At 39.7% G+C, this 19,189-nt stretch overlaps 1 protein-coding gene across 1 annotated transcript in view; it reads left to right on the forward strand.

The window, feature by feature from the left end:
* LOC136882426 (major facilitator superfamily domain-containing protein 6) overlaps positions 1–19,189 on the forward strand; it is a 130,268-nt gene that overhangs the window by 67,238 nt on the left and 43,841 nt on the right. The window contains exon 2 of the mRNA XM_067155070.2: positions 13,446–13,618. Coding sequence (XP_067011171.2) covers positions 13,507–13,618 — 112 coding nt within the window. The 5' untranslated portion in view covers positions 13,446–13,506. The remainder of the gene's footprint in view (positions 1–13,445; positions 13,619–19,189) is intronic.

Genomic DNA, 19,189 nt, shown 5'->3' on the forward strand with positions numbered 1-19,189 from the left:
CGGCACGATATTATCATTAGGCAACAAGTCTAAACTTAGCCTACTCCACGCACGACGTGAGAGTAAATTCTAACCTATATTCGTGCGTCATTTACTTCTTTAGAAATATACTACAAGATGGTGCTCTTCAACATTTTACTCTTGTAGTAATTTAGTCCAGGATTATCTGAAAGGACTAAAATACTTCGGAAGTAATTTACTCTCGAATGCTGACTTGAGGAGTACTTTACTACGGAAGTAGAACTTACTCTTGGTTGGTGCACTATGGTGGTCCTGAGGTTGAATGGGTGGCTGGAGTATGTGTAATGATTACGAGAAGGTTTCCTCAAGGCAGTATTATTGGACCTCTGTTTTTCCTTATATAACTTACATTGTATGAGTAAGGAAGTGGGACCAGCGGATGATGTGGAGAATTACAGAATTGTAGGCAACTACAATAAGACCTCGACAATGCTGTTAAACGGGAAGAACAGTGAGGTTATAGGTGGGAGCGATGTAAGTACCCAGGTGTTGATGCAAGAAAGATTTTCATCGAGGTAATCATATCAACGACGTTGGAAATAAATGTTACAGACCGCCGGGCTGACTGGCTCAGACGGTTGAGGCGCTGGCCTTCTGACCCCAAGTTGGCAGGTTCGATTCTGGCTAAGTCCGGTGGTATTTGAAGGTTTTCAAATACGTCATCCTTGTGTCGGTAGATTTACTGGCACGTGCACGAACTCCTTCGGGACAAAATTCCGGATCTCTTCATACGCTTATAAGGCATCAGGGGGTTGTAGTCAGGATGTAAAGCAGAGTGGTTGTGGCAGTTTGTGCACAACCATACTCTATCAACATGAATCAGAGCAAAAAATACGGAAGGGGTCCGACACTTCGGAAAATGAAGATATCGTCCAAAGAAAGACAAGGACCACGAAGGGCGTGAAAATCAAAGACTCCCTAGGCCTCGAATTCTCTAATACCGTCGGGGTCAGAAAACAACAAGTGTTGACTAAAGGAGGTTGGATAGGACAGAGCCTGTGAAGGGGAAGCAATGCCAGGACTCAGCCAAGAGCCCCGTGGTCACCAACCTACGCTCCAAAGTTCCGAGCCCTTAGGGCCCCTTTTAGTCTTCTCTTACGACAGGCAGGGGATACCGTGGGTGTTATTCTACCGCCCCCACCCGCAGTTTCCACGGTCCGACTCCTGCAATGCAAATGCATGATACGACTGTGCCTCGCAATTAAGAAATATTAATGTAACAAGTGAGATCATTAACACATGTAATCGTTTGATATCTCGTAAGTTATGTCTACGTAATTTTAGGAGAAGCAGGCCTAAAATGTGATCAAATTGGTCAAAGCATAACGATTGTATTACTCCCAGCAAATCATTATTATTGTGCATTAATAAAGACAAGGAGACAACGAACTAAAATAATAATAATAATAATAATAATAATAATAATAATAATAATAATAATCATAATAATAGTAATAATAATTTGTCACCATTCCTCTCAATGGTTATAAATATACAGCGCAGCTTTCGTGGGTTTCTTTTCTTGGAACATCTGGCTCTATACTTCAAGTAATTAAGTTGCAGTGCTTGTAACATCTGTATTAGGTGACTTCTACATAGTAACTGTAATTACCATGTTCAACGAGGAAAAAAATGCAGGTACGTCCCAACCTCAAATATAGGTACTTTAAGGCAGAAAAAGGTTCCAAGAAGGACATTCCAGGAACCATTAATGAACAAGGGGAGTGTGTATGTGAGGATCTTCAAAAGGCAGAAGTATTCAGTCAGCAGTATGTAAAGATTGTTGGTTACAAAGGATAATGTCCAGATAGAGGAGGTGACTAATACTAAAGAAGTATTAAAATTTACCTATGACAGCAATGACATTTACAGTAAGAACAAAAGTTGAAAACTAGAAAAGCAGCTGGAATTGATAAGGTATCTGGGGATATACTAAAGACAATGGGTTGGGATATAGTACCATATCTGAAGTACTTGTTTGATTATTGTTTGCATGAAGGATCTATACCAAATGAATGGAGAGTTGCTGTAGTAGCCCCTGTGTATAAATAAGTTACAAGATTGTGAGCAACTGCAAAATGACCTGGATAATGTTGTGAGATGGACAGCAGGCAATGGTATGATGATAAACGGGGATAAAAGTCAGGTTGTGAGTTTCACAAATAGGAAAAGTCCTCTCAGTTTTAATTACTGCATTGATGGGGTGAAAGTTCCTTTTGGGATCATTGTAAATACTTAGGTATTAATATAAGGAAAGACCTTCATTGGGGTAATCACATACATATGATTGTAAATAAAGGGTACAGATCTCTGCACATGGTTATGAGGGTATTTAGGGGTTGTAGTAAGGATGTAAAGGAGAGAGCATATTTTTCTCTGGTGAGACCTCAACTAGAGTATGGTTTCAGTGTATGGGACCCTCACCAGGATTACTTTGTTCAGAAACTGGAAAAAATCCAAAGAAAAGCGGCTCGATTTGTTCTGGGCGATTTTCGACAAAAGAGTAGTGTTACAAAAATGTTGCAAAGTTTGAGCTGGGAAGACTTGGGAGAAAGGAGACGAGTTGCTCGACTAAGTGGTATGTTCCGAGCTGTCAGCGGAGAGATGGCATGGGAGGACATCAGCAGACGGATAAGTTTGAATGGTGTCTTTGAAAGTAGGAAAGATCACAATATGAAAATAAAGTTGGAATTCAAGAGGACAAATTGGGGCAAATATTCATTTATAGGAAGGGGAGTTAGGGATTGGAATAACTTACCAAAGGAGATGTTCAATAGACTTCCAATTTCTTTGTAATCATTTAAGAAAAGGCTAGAAAAACAACCGATAGGGAATCTGCCACCTGGGCGACTGCCCTAAATGCAGATCAGTAGTGACTGATTGATTGAACATCGTCAACTAACAATAGTTTGATTCAAATTGTTTAAAGTGTTTGTATAATAATACCAAAATGACTTAACAGAAGGTTGGATTTTATAAACTGCATCTAGTTCTGTATTTTAGACTGCGTTTTGCTTTTATTGCACCTTCTCAACATTACCTAACCCAAGAAATAACACAAATGTGCTCCTTCGTTTCCCATTTTCACACCAGGCAACTGCGGCTGTACCTTTATTAAGTATCAAATCTAAAGCCTACCCGGCGTTCAGCAGGTTTATTATTAAATACCGTACTTCACAACCTTTTAATTTTAAGACTTCAATGTAACTTTTATTTCATGTCTGTAAGATTTGAAAACAATGAAGCATTAGCTATAGTAGAGTTGAGACGTCAAGGAATATGCATAGGTCTACTTAGATGGCAGAGCCCTCTTCAGTAATCCTACATTAAGGTCACAGACGCTTCCTTTCCAATGCATCATTACGTCAACGAAAGCCTTCGATGTTTTAGTGCGACGTTGAACCACCAAATGTAGGTTCACTTGGTTACTGATCGTTTATATAGGCTTGTTATGGATCAACAATAAACCTACATCCATAACAAGAAGAAAGTCAAAAGCAGAACTCACCATCAACTCGGGAAAATGAGTGAAACATACTCCTGTATTCTTCGTAATAGTTACATTTTCGGTTAGGTTTTTGTCGACCATAAATGTCTCTTGCCCTCATTCGAAAGAAATGAGAATATTCACTCATACAGTTGGATTTTCGTCGTGGTGCGCAGGACTTCTTGACACTGTGCTATTCATTTATATCCCCAACACATTTGTCTCTACAGAAATGTGCTATACGGTAACAATTCCACGAGAAGCATTACGTCCCTTGAATTTATATTACTTATCACATGAAAATAACTTACCTAACCTAAATTATGGGGAATTATTACCGCAATAATAGCTGTATTTATATCCGAATGCGATAAATTTAGAGAACATGAATGCAATATACTTAAAAATGCACGTCTGTCTTTGAACAGCCACAATTATCCGAATAAGGCTCTCAATTACTATGTATTACATTCACAAGTTCAACTTACAATATTCGTTTAGACCGGCCCAATCGATCAGCTGGTGGGCTCGGCGCGCTTTCTGCAGTAAGGACTGTGAATCACGAAGGCAGTGCTAAAGACCATGACAATATTAGTATTCATTTGTTTTAATAGAAAAATATATATTGTACAAATATTTATTAATATGAAGCTATTCATGGGTGTTTACCGAAAGAGCAAGTACGTACGTTTCCCAGTGATATCGTGATAACATCCTAAGAATCTGTATTAGGTGACTTCTACATAGTAAATATAATTACCATGTTCGACGAGGAAAAAAATGCAGGTACGTCCCAACCTCAAATACCGCCGTAGAAATAGCACGTATTGTGGTTAAGATAACCCCCATTTGGCGGTATGCAGCTATTCACACTCATGATGTAACAATGTAAAGACAGCCACTCCTACTGCGGAATCTAACCTATCGGCCTCCTAATCAGTTCACACTGAACAATATTTATGACAATGTTTTATTGCTATTTTTCTAGCTATCTGGTAATCTGTTGGATTTCCTGTCCTTTACTTTATTGAAATGTTAAGCAGTTTCATAGTCATGTCGTGGAGTACGAGTCTGCTATAGCCTAGATGTTTTAATCTTCCTTAAGAAGTCCAGAGTTTCTTTACTCGGGTGCTTATCATCAGACCAACCACTTCCCATTTTTCTATCTTCTTTTAATATCTTCATGGCATGGTACGTAGATGGCCCTTTTCTCATCACACATGTTTTTGGTTCGTGTTCGTTGTCCAAAATTTCACAGTCGGATCTATCGCCTTAGCTCGACCTGTTGATCCATCTTCTTCACAGACTTGGAGATTTTGCCTTCGAAGGCTTCCAGCGACCATTGAACGTACGGGATTGTGACTGCTCTGCCTTCGGACATGAGGAAGAGCTTCGAACTCGTTAAGGCTGCTTCCACGAACACTTCAAACGGGGATGAGATTGCAATTAATTTTCATTGTTTTCATCCATTGACCACATGACAGTTCTTTCTTCCAGTGAGGTGGCGGTAAGGTCCAGTTCCTTGCGGTTTGAAGCTCTCTGGTCGCGTCCCTGTATTTGTTGTTTTACAGTCACCAGCCTTTTGAATATATTTATATGCTGAATAAAGGCTTCCCAGAAAATGAGTATTCGCAGATCTTACGGAATATTTTGTAAACGTGTGTTCTAATGCCCAGACACTTGCATACGATCCATTGGCCGTGGCCCATGTTGATGCATGGCTTGCGATTATTTACTTGTGCGCACCATCTTTGGTCAAGGTGTTAGTCACTCCTGTATCCAGTGTGATCAATGGTAGAGTGTCGGTTTCCGGAACCCAAGATTCCTGGCAGATATAGTCGGATTTTTAAAAGGCGTAAAAAAAGTCCATGCGACACTCCATGTGATACGATGTCAGATTTCTGGTGACACATTTGGTGTTCACCCTACAAAATTCATTAAAAAGACTCAGCCATAGACGCCCAAGAGAGACTCGGTTTACTCGGTCTGCCATCTAGTGGGCCGAGAGTAAAACGGAACGTCGAAATTGACGAGCAGACAGCCAGAGGGCGCTTGCACACGGTAGCCGAGGCCATACTGTTATTATTATTATTATTATTATTATTATTATTATTATTATTATTATTATTATTATTATTATTATGCGTTGCGTAGTGTTATGATCTTATGATTATGATGGTAAAATAAGGTAGAGAGGAGAGAGAGAGTAAAACCCTGCTCTTGTTGACAAGCACAAAAGGGTCTGCACAAGGCTGAACTTTTCCATTAAGCGGATGAATCAGCATCAACAGTGTCATATACCCTGACTGCCTGTGAACCCTCTGGAGTTATTTGGCACTGAACCCATGGAGGTTTTTTTTTTGGTAAGCAAAGTTGGGATTAGGAATTGTATACCAGTACCTCTCCTACCCTGCCGCCCATTATTGTGATGTCTTTTTTTCTATCACGGGTAATCGAACCACCTAACCACGGTGTTCGACCAAGGATTATTTACGTTTTGGTAAATTAAAGTGCATCTCTGACAAATTATCTGAACTGAGAAGGAGGGCAGTTTATACGATCATGTTAGACCAGGCCAGAGAAAATGATCTGGCAACGACAAATGAGTATTCTCTTTATGACGCTATAATTATACACCATTAGCCTAGCCGCCTTTAACATGCAAACAATATAACTAGAGGAAAACTGTGCTATTCAGGACAAGATGGGCGCTGACCAGGCTTTTAGTCGTGGACGTTGATGTTTATTACATGTAAATAAAAAACATACACAAAATTGAGCTTACTATGACAATTCTTTTCATAAACAAGGTACCTTGCAGGAATACTCATTAGGAGTTGTTAGTGTTCGGGGAAAGAAGACGAAGTTCAGTTTTAGGAACAACACTGAGGTTAGAAAGTACACAGGCGTGTTGTATGATTCCGGAAAATTCATGAGATATGGACACAAGCCTGTCGTTGCGGTTATCAACTGAGTACACACGAAGAAACGTGATGAGATACAGATAAGTGGAGTGGTAGTGTGTCTGACCTCCCTTGGCCGACTCTTGTAATCTGCAGGCCTACAGAGTGACCCTTCACTTTCCTCTCCCGACTTCTTTATTCGTTGAAGAATCGGATTGTGATTAGTGTCAAGAGAGGATGGACCGAGCGAATTGGCCACGCGGTTAGGGTCGCACAACTATGAGCTCGCATTCGCGAGATAGTGGATTCGAATCCCACCGTCGGCAGCCCTGAAGATGGTTTTCCGTGGTTTGCCATTTTCACACCAGGTAAATGCTGAGGAAGTACCTTAATATTAAGGCCACAGCTGCTTCCTTACCACTCCTAGCCCTTTCCTATTCTTGTGTCGTCAAAAACCTTCAATGTCTTAGTAAGACCTTAAAAAGAATGATGTAGTTTCCCGTTGCTTTCCTCATCCAGCCAGAAGTCGCTATTACCTATCAGTCTTCCAAGCTCATTGAAATGCATGCACCAACTTAACATCATTTATATAATTTTCTCTGTCGTTTTGTTACTTCTTGTGAAGTACTTGTTGTCCATCTTTCACTTCCATACACTGCCACGTTCTAGACAAGTCTTCAAGAACATCTTTCAAATTGCTATATCAATGTTCGAAGTGTACATATTTCCTGCTTACTTCTGCCATTGTTAATTATTCTAATCCCCAAGTAAAAGTATTCATCGTCTTCCTATAGACCCCTAAGACTTCATTTCCTAATCTAATATTTCCTGCTTCGCCTGACTTTTATTTTCGATTTACGCCTATTATCTTGTACTCTTTCTCCAAGATTGTCCAGCAATTTCTCCTGATGTTCTGCAGACTCAGATAAAATAACAATACCATCGCCAAATCTCAGAGTTGAGACTTTCTCTTCTTGGATTTTTATAACTCTTTGATTTCCTATACCGCCCGTTCTATATAAGCATTGAAAAGGAGAGAAGACAAAGTGCAGCCTTGCCTCACTCCATTATCAAGAGCTGCTACTTTTTCAAAGCCCTCGATTCTTATCACTACACACTGATTTTTGTACACATTGGAGATATTTGTTCTTTTTCGTATCTGATTCCGACCAGCTTCACAATCTCAAACAGCTTGGTCCAATCTGCTTTATCGAATGCCTTTTCTAGATCTACGAACGCCATGTACGTGGGCTTGTCTTTCCTAATTCGATCCTCTAAGATCAGACGTAAAGTAAGGATTGCTTCACGTGTTCCTACATTTCTTCTGAAGCTAAAATGATCTCCTAACTCAGCTTCAACTGGTCTTTCCATTCTTGTGTAAATAATAAAATACCTGTTAAAATTTTGCAAGCGTGAGTAGAGTAATGTTGCGGTATTTTTCACAGTTTTCTTGGAAATAGTTGATGATATGTGACAAAACATTAAGAAGAATAAACTGAAACACGAAAGTTCCTTGTATGCACGTTGATATTTTCACAGTGTGATCAGATTCCGACGAAACAAAGAAAAAAGATGTTTGACAATCAATGACCGAGCTCGATAGCTGCAGTCGCTTAAGTGCGGCCAGTATCCAGTATTCAGGAGATAGTAGGTTCGAACCCCACTGTCGGCAGCCCTGAAAATGGTTTTCCGTGGTTTCCCATTTTCACATCAGGCAAATGCTGGGGCTGTACCTTAATTAAGGCCACGGCCGCTTCCTTTCCACTCCTAGCTCTCCCTTGTCCCATCGTCGCCAGAAGACCTATCTGTGTCGGTGCGACGTAAAGCAACTAGCAAAAAAAAAAAAAAAAAAAAAAAAAATTACAATCAATGGAGTGCTAGGTAAGGACGTGGATCAAGAAACGAATACATACAGCAATGCAAAACAGAAAGAAAAACGCCGGGCTGTGTGGCTCACACGGAAAGGTCTACTTTCATCCAAACAGGCCGCGTTCAGTTGTGAGAATTTCAAGAACCAATTGATTTGTAACGTATATTCTAAACATCGCGTACTAACATTAATTATGGGAAAAAGATCATACCGAAAATTGTAACGATAGCCAAATGTCTTTATTCCAAAATCCTCTTTCTCCTTGCGAACTTTTGTATAATTTCAGACAATGTCCTTCCACTCTCTCAGAAAATGTCTGAGCATACTCCTCCCTTCTCGATAATGACACGTCCTTTGCCTTCCTGATAGCAATCTATTCTAAAATATATCAAATTACACAATGAAACTTGCACATTGCCGGTTAGTTCTGTAAAAAGAACACTCCTTGTGGCTTGTTCCGCACCCAGGAGCTGGTTTTCAGTTTAGGTTTTCTTGCCCTTGTGACGACGTTTTCGTCTTCTGAACCCAGTGTAGATGTGCTTAATGTAGGCTTGAATTGTCTGATTTTTCCTATCAACACTAAAAGTTCTTCCTGCAAACAGAACATTACTTGGAGAAAAAAGGTAGAGTTCCTTTCATTCGCAATAAGTTTCACGAGGCTCACGGGTAACAAAAGGAAGTAACGACCGAATACGAGAAGGGTTGAGCAGTAATGCTCGAAATAATTGGATATCTTTCCTTCTTTCCTAGTTGTCGCTTTTCCGTAATAATTTGCTCGTTCACCGTAACGTGAAATACCCTTGTCCCGTTTCTCTACGGGGTCGGGTGTGAACTGAGATTAATCTTCGTAGCGAGATTTTACAACTGGATGCCCTTCCTGACAGCAACCTCATCAGAGGACTTAATGAGATGAAATAAATCACGTGATATATGACAGTAGGAAGGAAGAGGTGAAACTCGGCGCCGACATATAGCCTACTCGTGTCGAATGTTCAAAGCTTTACATCCCCATCCGACGAGCGAACCACCATCAAGAGCGTCATTGCCCTCGCTCTGCGTAATGTAGTGATCAGTAGCTTTCGCCTAACCACCGAGGGGGCATGTCATTGTGCAATTTTACGGATTAGTCGTGGAAAAAGTAATTTTTACTTGGAATTGAGTAAACTATTTCGCAAGCAACTGTAATCCACCCAATTGTTTTTTTTTTTTTTTCTTGTACTTGTTTCCCTCACCGAGTGTAATGGACTGCAAGTGAAAGGATGGAGACAGCGCGATAGTTTACACTCACAGGCCGCAGTTGTAGCAAAAACTATCCCCAGAGCTGTCCTTCACTTGAGAGTTGCCTTCGAAACGAGGTCTTCAAACGTTTGCACCGAACACTAATCATTGAATGTACGTAGGAATAGTCCACAGTTCAAAGGTAGGGTCCAAGAAAGCTATGTTTTACAGAACACAAGAAAGACTGACTGTTGTGGTGATGCCATAGGCTAGTCTATCTTGTAATTTGAATGTGTACATATCGGCATTGCAATAGTTTTTTTTTTTTTTTTTTTTTTTTTCATGGGAGTTAAATGCATTATACTCTTGACTTATTCCATTTTCACCCCGGCTGGAGTTTAAGTGCAAGGAAATCTTGTTTTAAATATTCATCCACGTCACAATTTATTATTCTTAATTTCTGTTTTTTATGGTACCTATGAACAATAGGGTACATCTACTGAGCAATAGAATGCGTTAATCTTGTGTAACAAACACTCAATGTTTTCTCAACACGCGCTATATTTACATCATGTAGCACTATGGCGGATGTGCATCGCGTAATCGTTTCCCACAACCATATGTCGTTATGAATGAGTGTTTCTCGATCCAGCTCACTGGTACTGTGGCTACAACTTGTTTTAAATCTCTCTCTCTCTCTCTCTCTCTGTGCTCAACCCTTGTCCCCTTTCTATACGGGGTCGGGCATGAGATGAGATGAATCTTCGTCGCGAGTTTTTACGACGGCATGCCCTTCCTGATGTCAATTTCATAAGAGGAAATCAATGACGTGATACATGATAGCAAAAAGCGAGAGGGTGAAAGGCGGTGCCAGCACATAGTCTACTCCTGTCGAATAGAACGGAGGGGTCTGGTCAAGACTCCATCCGACGGACAAATCATCATCAACAGTGTCATATGAAGACTGGGGAGAGCACACAATGCATTCTGATGAACGAGACTCAGACGCCTTAATGATGAAGGCCACCAGACAGATATTCTGACAAGGTATTTTCAAGAAGACCAGTTTTGTTTCGATTTCCGTGCATCAATTGTAGTTTTGGAAAATTTCGTTCTTCTCTGCAAAACGCACATGCATACAAAATTCCAGTCCTTTAATCTTAAAAATTATGAACGTTATTAGCGAAACGATTTTGAAAATATGGCGGAGAACAGTTTGAAGGTCTAAATCCAATGACAGCCCTGCACATTTTAAGTCTTAACTCCAGGAGTATTAGAGATAACACAGAGACTCTTGTACAGATTGAACGAAGACATTTCAAACTACGTTCTAAAACTAAATAGAAAAATGACATTGACCCTGAAAGGTGTAGGTTCCGCCCTAAGTTCAACAGATACAGGTTTGTAGTTCGGACAGTGAATCGTAGTGCAGCAATATTGCGATACAGTGTCCAACCCAAGCAGTTTGCAGAAGGTCTCAAAGAAACAAATCATCAAACCGTCTCTTTTAAAATGTTTGCTCATGTTTAAATCTCTTCTCTGCATCTACTTCTACAGGTGACACCAAGGCCGTACCCATGAATTTTTTTTCGGTCGGGGTTATGATTTTTGTCTGTGGGAGGGAGGGGGGGGGGGGGTGCTTCCGAAAAACAAAATCCATAGTAACATTCATTTAACTTTCAAATAGATTATACAGAAATGTCTGAAATAGTTTTACACTTGAACGGATGAAGCAGGACGGTCACGTGCGTGCACTGCGACACAAAGCTCTGTCGTTTGTTTAAAATTAAGGTAAAAATACGTTTCACTGCAGGTATTACGCATATTTAGGGGCTTGATACATTTTTGTAATCTTCTCGTGGCTCAATAACATGAAAATATTTCTATTTTATTGAAATTTATTTTTATGATGCAAAATTTATTAAAAACATAAAAAAACAATCTGCATATCTCAGCAATATTAAAATTTCCATTTATGTTTTCAGAAAATTTGTTAACTATATTCATAGAGAAACATTTACAGACGACACAGATTTTATAGTTTAAATTCAATTGTTTAGTTTGCAAATGATTATTTTTATAATATTTCTCATTTATTGCAGGTTATTTCAAAGCCCCTATATGCTGTTTAAATCTGTCAAGTTCACTTTCATTTCGGAGGGGCTTGAAACCCCAGACCTCCCTGAGACGAGTTTAGTTTACAATCACCACTTCCTCAAGGCAGTGAACGCGAGAAAACTCTGTTAGGTGCGTAAGTAAAGTAAATGTCGGTGTCCACGTGTGATACTTTGCGGCTTGCAGGTAGAGCAGTACACTAGGTCACAGTAGTTTTCCACAGCAGTGAGAGCCGTTCACCTTCCGGTAAACTAATAAAAGGTCGGCTGCTTTTCATCTTCTCGCCCACACTGCACTTGTTTGTTAAAACAACCTTCCGACGAATTTATGTATTCCAATTGTTCATAAAGAATCTAAGTAAAGAATGTATGTTTAAGAGTTAATTTTTATTATTGTTCGTCTGTTCATTTCATTGTTTAGCCTAAACATTTACGACATATGTTCTTCGCATGTAGTACATTTCCAGAAATAACCACGAGACTTCCAAAAAATCAGTAGGCGAATATCAGGAACAGTTTCCTATTACATGTCTACACTCCGAGCTTCACAAGACACAAATATTTACCTGGAATTAATTCAATATCTCAGAGACATTCAGCTTGAAATCTAATTTAATAAATTAATAACACTTCTTTTTCTGTTTACTTTTTCTTCAATCCATCATTACTGGCAAACCCTTGTGTGATGTTTCTTTTACAAGAAGAAGCTAATTTTCTGTGTTGTGGTTTTCCTTTTCTTTTTTCAAATTCTTCTATGGGACTTTGTCTCTCATACGCAGTATCTGATTATACATTATTCTGTAGTAACAATATTGTTAATACTTTAAAGATATTAAATTCGTGGATTACCTTTTAACTATTATTATTATTATTATTATTATTATTATTATTATTATTATTATTATTATTATTATTATTATTATTATTCAAAGCGTGCATGAACCACACGAAATTTTCATGCTTTTCAGTGCGTGTGTTACATCCTGCTATGGTATTCCATACGGTAAATAAATAAATACATTTTTCGGATAAACACAAAATATTTCACGAAAGTCTTTTACTTACCAACAATGTACGACATAGTTTGTCAAACGTACCTGTTTCCACCTTACAAAATTCTGTCTTCCTCTGCTGGGTTTCAAACCACGATCTTGCAACTCAAAGATCCACCTCTACGACTACTGAGCTAGAGAGTGAAGTAGCATTACAACTTAGGATGTGTATTCTCCCAGGGAGGTAATACTAAGTAAAACTGAATCAAGGAGCAGCACAATTGCACCAGCAGTATTTCGTAAGAAAGAAATCCGTTCCCGGACAAAACCTCACTTTGTTTAGAGACCGACTACTTTGCTGTACAGTAGCGAAAGCTTGGTGAACTCAGGATATCTTATTCATAAGGTGGAACGAAATTGGCGAGAAATATTTCTGCTAAAACAGGTGGGTGCAATGCTAGGAGGTTGCTCAAAATAAGGAGATAACCCACGTTCAGTGGGAGGGACATGCGAAGGGAGATAGAGAATGATGGACTTGGCCTTGTAGGAGAAACCAAGGTGATAGCGATCAGGCTTGGAGTGTGAGGTCGGGAAGTTCAGAGCTGGTTGCTGAAAGACGTAACAGTCAGCTCAGTTTAATAATAAAATATGAAATATACTTATATTGTTACAAGCAGATGTCTATAATCTTACGTAACATGTATTACATTTCAGAAAGTACCTGCAGTTTATTCAATTTCACGGGTTCAAAATACAGTGCACTGTACAAATCTATTTACGATGTGATGAATATCAAGAGAGAGCATGCCGAGTGACTGTTATGTGTTTTGTCTGTTCTAGCGCGCCATGACCAGCGAGTAGCCCGTGCTGTCTCCACGTGCCACCCCCTACCGCCCCCACCATGGGAGGAGGCGCAACACCGCTCCTCAAGTCCTTCTGCCGCAGGATCATCACAGACCTGCGGCACAAGGAGCTGCTCCCGCTCAAGATGCTTTTCTTCGTTCACAGCTCCAGTGAGTAAACTGCCAGATCAATAGAGCTTCTTCGAAGTAATCATGAACGTAGTACTCCAGGGATCCGTACTTGGTCCACTCTTGTTATATCCATACATGTCACTATCACGTTACCATAAAAACCATCAAATCGATGAGAATACAATTCTCCATAGAGGTTCCTCCTTGGTCATAAATAGCAGCTGAGAAATATGTTTTATTTAAAAATACAATCCTTAAGACATGCATGGGTTTTTACTGGTTGACGAACCGCAAGTAGTTGTCGCCTTTCACGCGAACTACAAGATATGGCAATGGGGAATGTCAGTGTTCGTTTGTCCGATTTTGGTGTAATAATTCCTAGTGTAAACAAAAGTTATTAAATGTAAAACACTGTAATTTATTTTGTATTTACGGCAGCCTACCTATGTGTCAACCGCTAAAGCATGATTGTCCAGGTGTTTGCTCATACATGGGCATAAGGGACAAAACACTAAAATAAGCTTCATTGCTAGTTACAATAGTTGTTATTCTGTTTCGTTGCGTTGATCGGCCTGAAATGGTAGTTGCTGGTTATTCGCTTGATGGTGCAGCCTCACGGCATTCCAACACAGCACTATTCATAAGTTATTATCACGTCATGTTTCTATCCTTCTGGGCTGGGAAGACTTGGGAGTAAGGAGACGAGATGTTTCGAACTGTCAGTGGAGAGAAGGCGTGGAATGACGTTACTAGACGAATAAGCCTGTGTGGAGCTTTTAAAGGCAGGGAACATCATAATGTGAAGATAGAGCTGAAATTCAAGAGGACTAATTGGGGAAAATATTCATTTAGGGGACAAGAGTAAGAGACTGGAATAAATTATCAAGGGAAATCTTCGATAAATTTCCAAGTTCTTTTAAAACATTTGAGAAAAAGCAAACAAAAAAATGATGGGGAATATGTCACGTGGGCGACAGATCATTGAATCTGTACTCGCTGTCTAAGCCCATAAACATGCACATGGCCCGTGTAGCGAACAGATGTGCGACATGAAGGAATACTCCTCACGCTATACAGGAACCGTAGGGGAAATCAGAAGAAGAAGAATGGAAATGTCAGGATTGTGTAACTGCAGACGGACATCACTTTGAGTATCACCTAGAGCAAGACTAGTAAACACAAGCTGAACACTATATAGATTGAGCGGGAGATTACAGGTCAGAAGTGTCCGCTAGTGACACGTCATCACAGGCAGCGCATGCATGAGTTGTTCCGGCCCAAGGCTGAGTTAACCCCTGTATATAATAGTTAATGTTTATATCGCTTGGCGACGTTCATATCCCTCAGTCACCAGCAGGGAGTGGGAAAAGAAAGAAAAGTCTAGAAGTGAAGGAAATAATGGGCGCCTTCTGGAGATGTTTCTCTGAACATCCTGGGAACTAAGGGAGATATATATTTTATTGTTTCTTATCTGCAAAAGAAAAACGAAGATTTTAGTAACAAAAAGTTCCGTCTCCAAGGACGGACGCTGAAGACTTCGTTAGTGAACTGATTGTAGGTTTTTGAAATATAGATGTATCAACAACGTGCTGGGAAGTGGTCGCAGAGCGCGGTCCCATCTTCCGAAATGACAAATGCTGTCTGATACAGCTGAGCGCAACCTCTGCCAGTGGTTCGATATTCACGATACTGGAAATTCAACCAAAAAGGCAAGAATAGTTCCATCTACAGTCCATAAAGTGCCACTTTTACGGAAAGTAGAACTAAACAAGCATTCCCTGTTAATATTAAATGGAAGTGAAGAAGGAAGAGCTCCGTTCTTTCGAAGATGAAAAGTATCGAAGTTTCGAAGATGAAAAGTATCAACAGAAGGTAGGGAAAGGCGAGAAAGTGAAATAGCACCAGAAGGTGACAGACAAATTTGTTCGATAGAAATAGGACATGAACATGGAAAGCGAGTAACCTACTTTACTAGTTTGTATTATTATTATTCTTTTCGTTTCAGCTACCTATGGGCTGGGATTACGCAACTTCATTGCTTTCTCAAGTTCTTTCTCCTTCCTCTTTCGCCAGTATTCCTTCATCCGTTGGCTTGCTTGTGCTCGTTCTTCGGCCGAGAATACTCTATTCTTCCTAGTTTTCTCATCCGTTAGGTCCTTCACCTCCGCAACTCTCTGCCTGAAGATTTTTCTGTTTGTTATATCTTCTGCCGTGATCCCACACTTTTCTAAATCTCAGTCGACTTCTTGTACCCATGGGACTTCGTCTTCCTGTTCTCCTGGAAGGTGAGGCTCCTGTTGGCGAGTCTCTCTGATCCCATCCTTTTAATATGTCCGTAGAACGTCAGTCTCCTCTTTTTCGTTGTGGTTGTAATGTTTTCAAATTGTTGGTATAGTTCTTGGTTTGGTCTCATGCGAAACGTAAACTGGTCTGATGATTTTCTGGGTCCAAGATGTTTCCAAGAAACCTCCTTTCTTTCTTTTACAAATCTGAGAGTCCCTTCGTGGCTATTGTCTCAGCTGCGTATAAACATTCAGATTTGACTGTGCTGTAGAGCTTGAATTGGCCTGGTAGGGGAGTGACTTAGATTTGTAGGTGTTTTGACATAATCTAAATGTAGTTTCAATCTTTCAAAATTGATGCTTTTTCATTCATGTTTGGAGTCAAAATCTCTCCTAGGTTCTTGAATTTTGTCACCGTACTTGGTCCTCATTGTCCAGGTTGGGTCAGTGGTATTTATGTTCATGTACTCGTCTTCTCAAAAGGTATTTGCAATCCTGTTTTTTCTGCTGTTTCTTTGAGGACTTCAATCTGCTTAATAGAAATTTGCAAATTCTCTGCAAAAAAGACTATATCATCTGCAAATGTGAGGCATTCAAATTTAAACTCAGTTCTCTTGTGACCTAATCTAATTCCATTTGGAAAGTTGAATTCGCTCATTTCTTTTCACCATTCCCTGATAACTTTCTCTAAAACACAGTTGAACAAAACTGGAGAGAGGCCATCTCCTTGTCTCAAACCTGTTTTGATTTCAAGGGGCTCTGAGAGTTCTAAAAATTTTACCTGCGATCGTATGTTTTTTAGTGTTTGATGAATCAGGGTTGTTGTCTTATTGTCTACTCCAAATTCCTTACGCGCTTTCATTAGTGTGTCACGGTCTATGGAGTCGTATGCTTTTTTGAAGTCCACAAATGTCATTATCACTTTCTTATCTGCTGCTAATGTCTTAGTTTTGATTAAGGTCTTGATGAAAAAAATCTGTTCTGCACATGACCGCCCTTTTTGAAAGCCAGCTTGATATTCTCCTAACTGTTTATCTATATGTTCTTCTATCCTACGCTTGCGTTTTATCTCCTTTCTTGTGCAGGGGCTGGATGATAGCCTCCCCCCATTCTGCTGGGATCTCTCCTGTGGATCAGATCTGTTGAAAGAGTGTTTCGAGTTGCTCCACGAAGTTATTCCCTGCATATTTCAGAAGTCCAGCAACAATTGAGTCCTTGCCAGATGCTTTGTTATTTTTCAAGCTCTTTATGATTTCCTTTATTTCGTTCTTATCTGACGGGGTTGATTCATGTAGTATGGCTTCAGGTTTCTGGTGCGTCAGTTTCTCTTGAGGTGGATCCCAGTTGAGCAGTTCTTTGAAATATTTAGCCAAGTGTTCACAGTTCTGTTTGTTGCTCATAATCGGATTACCTTGATCATTTTTGAAACAAATATTGGGTGAAGAGTAACCTCGAAGTTTTGTCTTAAACGTCTGATAGAAGTTCCTGGTGTTATTTTTCTTGAAATTCTCTTGTATCTCCCTCATGTGATCACTTTAGAACCTTCTTTCGACATTCTTGAATACCTTTGCTGCCCTTTTCCTTTGGATCTTAAATTCTTTGAAGTTCTGTTTGTGGAGTTCCACTTGTTCCAAACTTCTGATCCTCTTCGTACAGCATCTTCACATTCATCATTCCATCATGGATGTTTCTTCTTCTAAGCAATAAAAAACTGTTTGTTTCGCTGCTTCCTGAATCTTTCGAGCCATTTTGTCCTACTCAAAGGACTCCAACGTGTCGAGTTCTTTCTGATACTTCACTACTATTTCTTCGCTGACTTTGAATTTTTCAATTCTGTACTTCAGTTTTCTGAGGGGTTTCTTTCTACGATTACAAGGTGTGGACTTCATTTTTATCCTTGTTAGACAGTGGTCGGAATCAAAATTAGCACCTTTCTGCATTCTAACATTCATTATTTCCCTCGGGCTGGTGGTCGCTACAGGGTCAATTTGGAATTATCCTAACATGGAATTAGGTGATCGCCATGTCATCATCAGCTCGAGAGCTCTCTTGAACTGAGTGGACATTATTTTCATGCCAAATGATTCACAAATATCTATCAGTCTTTCACCATTTCTGTTTGTTTTTTTGTGAGCCGTATATGTTCCAACGATGTTTCGAAATTTTCTCTCTTTTCCAATCTGAGCATTAAAATCCCCCATCAAGATCTTGACATGTTTTTGTGGGGTTGTGAACAGTTCTTCATTTGCGACCTAATTTGTTCTACTTTCTCTGGATTCTTTCTATTATCTTCATTAATTTGAGCATGAGCATTGAAGATGGAGTACAATTTGTTTCCACTTTTGAGAGTTAGTACAGACAGTCTGGGAGATGGAGATCTGAAGTCTACTGTAGATTATGTTATAGAGTTGTGAATAAAGAAGGCTGTCCCGATTATTAACACTGGATACTTGGCTTTCTCTAACTTCTTAACTTTGATAGCTGGCGGTCCTTTCAGTATTCTGTAGTTTCCAATAGCCGACAATTCATCTGAAATAAATGTTGTTTCTTGGACCGCTAGAACTTTGATCTTATATTCATCGAGTAATTTGATCAGTTCCTTTTGTTTACCGACTTTCAAAACGGTGTTCACATTGGGTATATTATATGAGAATAAGCCCATTAGGACTACGCAAAGTACTTATAGGTGTGCATTTGCCTTACTTTGTGCACATATTTGTTTCATTCTTTTACTGCGGGCTTCCTTTCTGTCTTCAGATCAGGTTTTTTCCAGGCTTCTTTAGTCTTTTCTCTTGGTCAACTTGTCACTTGCGAATTCTGGATCTGAAGATTACCCTGTTTTGGACATTCCTGCCTCTGTTTGCGTGTCAGTCCAGGCACCCCAGAATTCTAGTCTGATTGTACTGTTATATTTACTGTATTCTTCTTTCTTTCTTTCTTTCTTTCTTTCTTTCTTTCTTCGTTATGCCCGTTTACAGAGCGCGTTGGAACTTGTTAGCTTGATGATGGTTTTCCTTTCTTCTTCTCCTCCCAAAATCTCTTCATGAACTCGCTATGCTGCTTCTTGCGTTCTTCCGCCCATTATTTCCCTGTGGTTCTTTTAGCCTTTTCTGTGAACGTGTGCTTTGCAACCAGGTTCCCAAAAGCCTGATGATATCTTCTCCTGCTTTATTTTCTCTAACCAGCTAATTCTTTGAATTAACTATACCAAGCAGTATTGTTGTTGTGCTGGGGAGCACGTATCTGTTCTTTCCAGTATTCCTTCATCATTGCACTATGCTTCATTTTTCTCTCCTCAGATTACTTTGGACCGGGTTTTCTTTTCATT

This window comes from Anabrus simplex, chromosome 10, assembly GCF_040414725.1.
Source record: "Anabrus simplex isolate iqAnaSimp1 chromosome 10, ASM4041472v1, whole genome shotgun sequence".
NCBI lineage: Eukaryota > Metazoa > Arthropoda > Insecta > Orthoptera > Tettigoniidae > Anabrus > Anabrus simplex.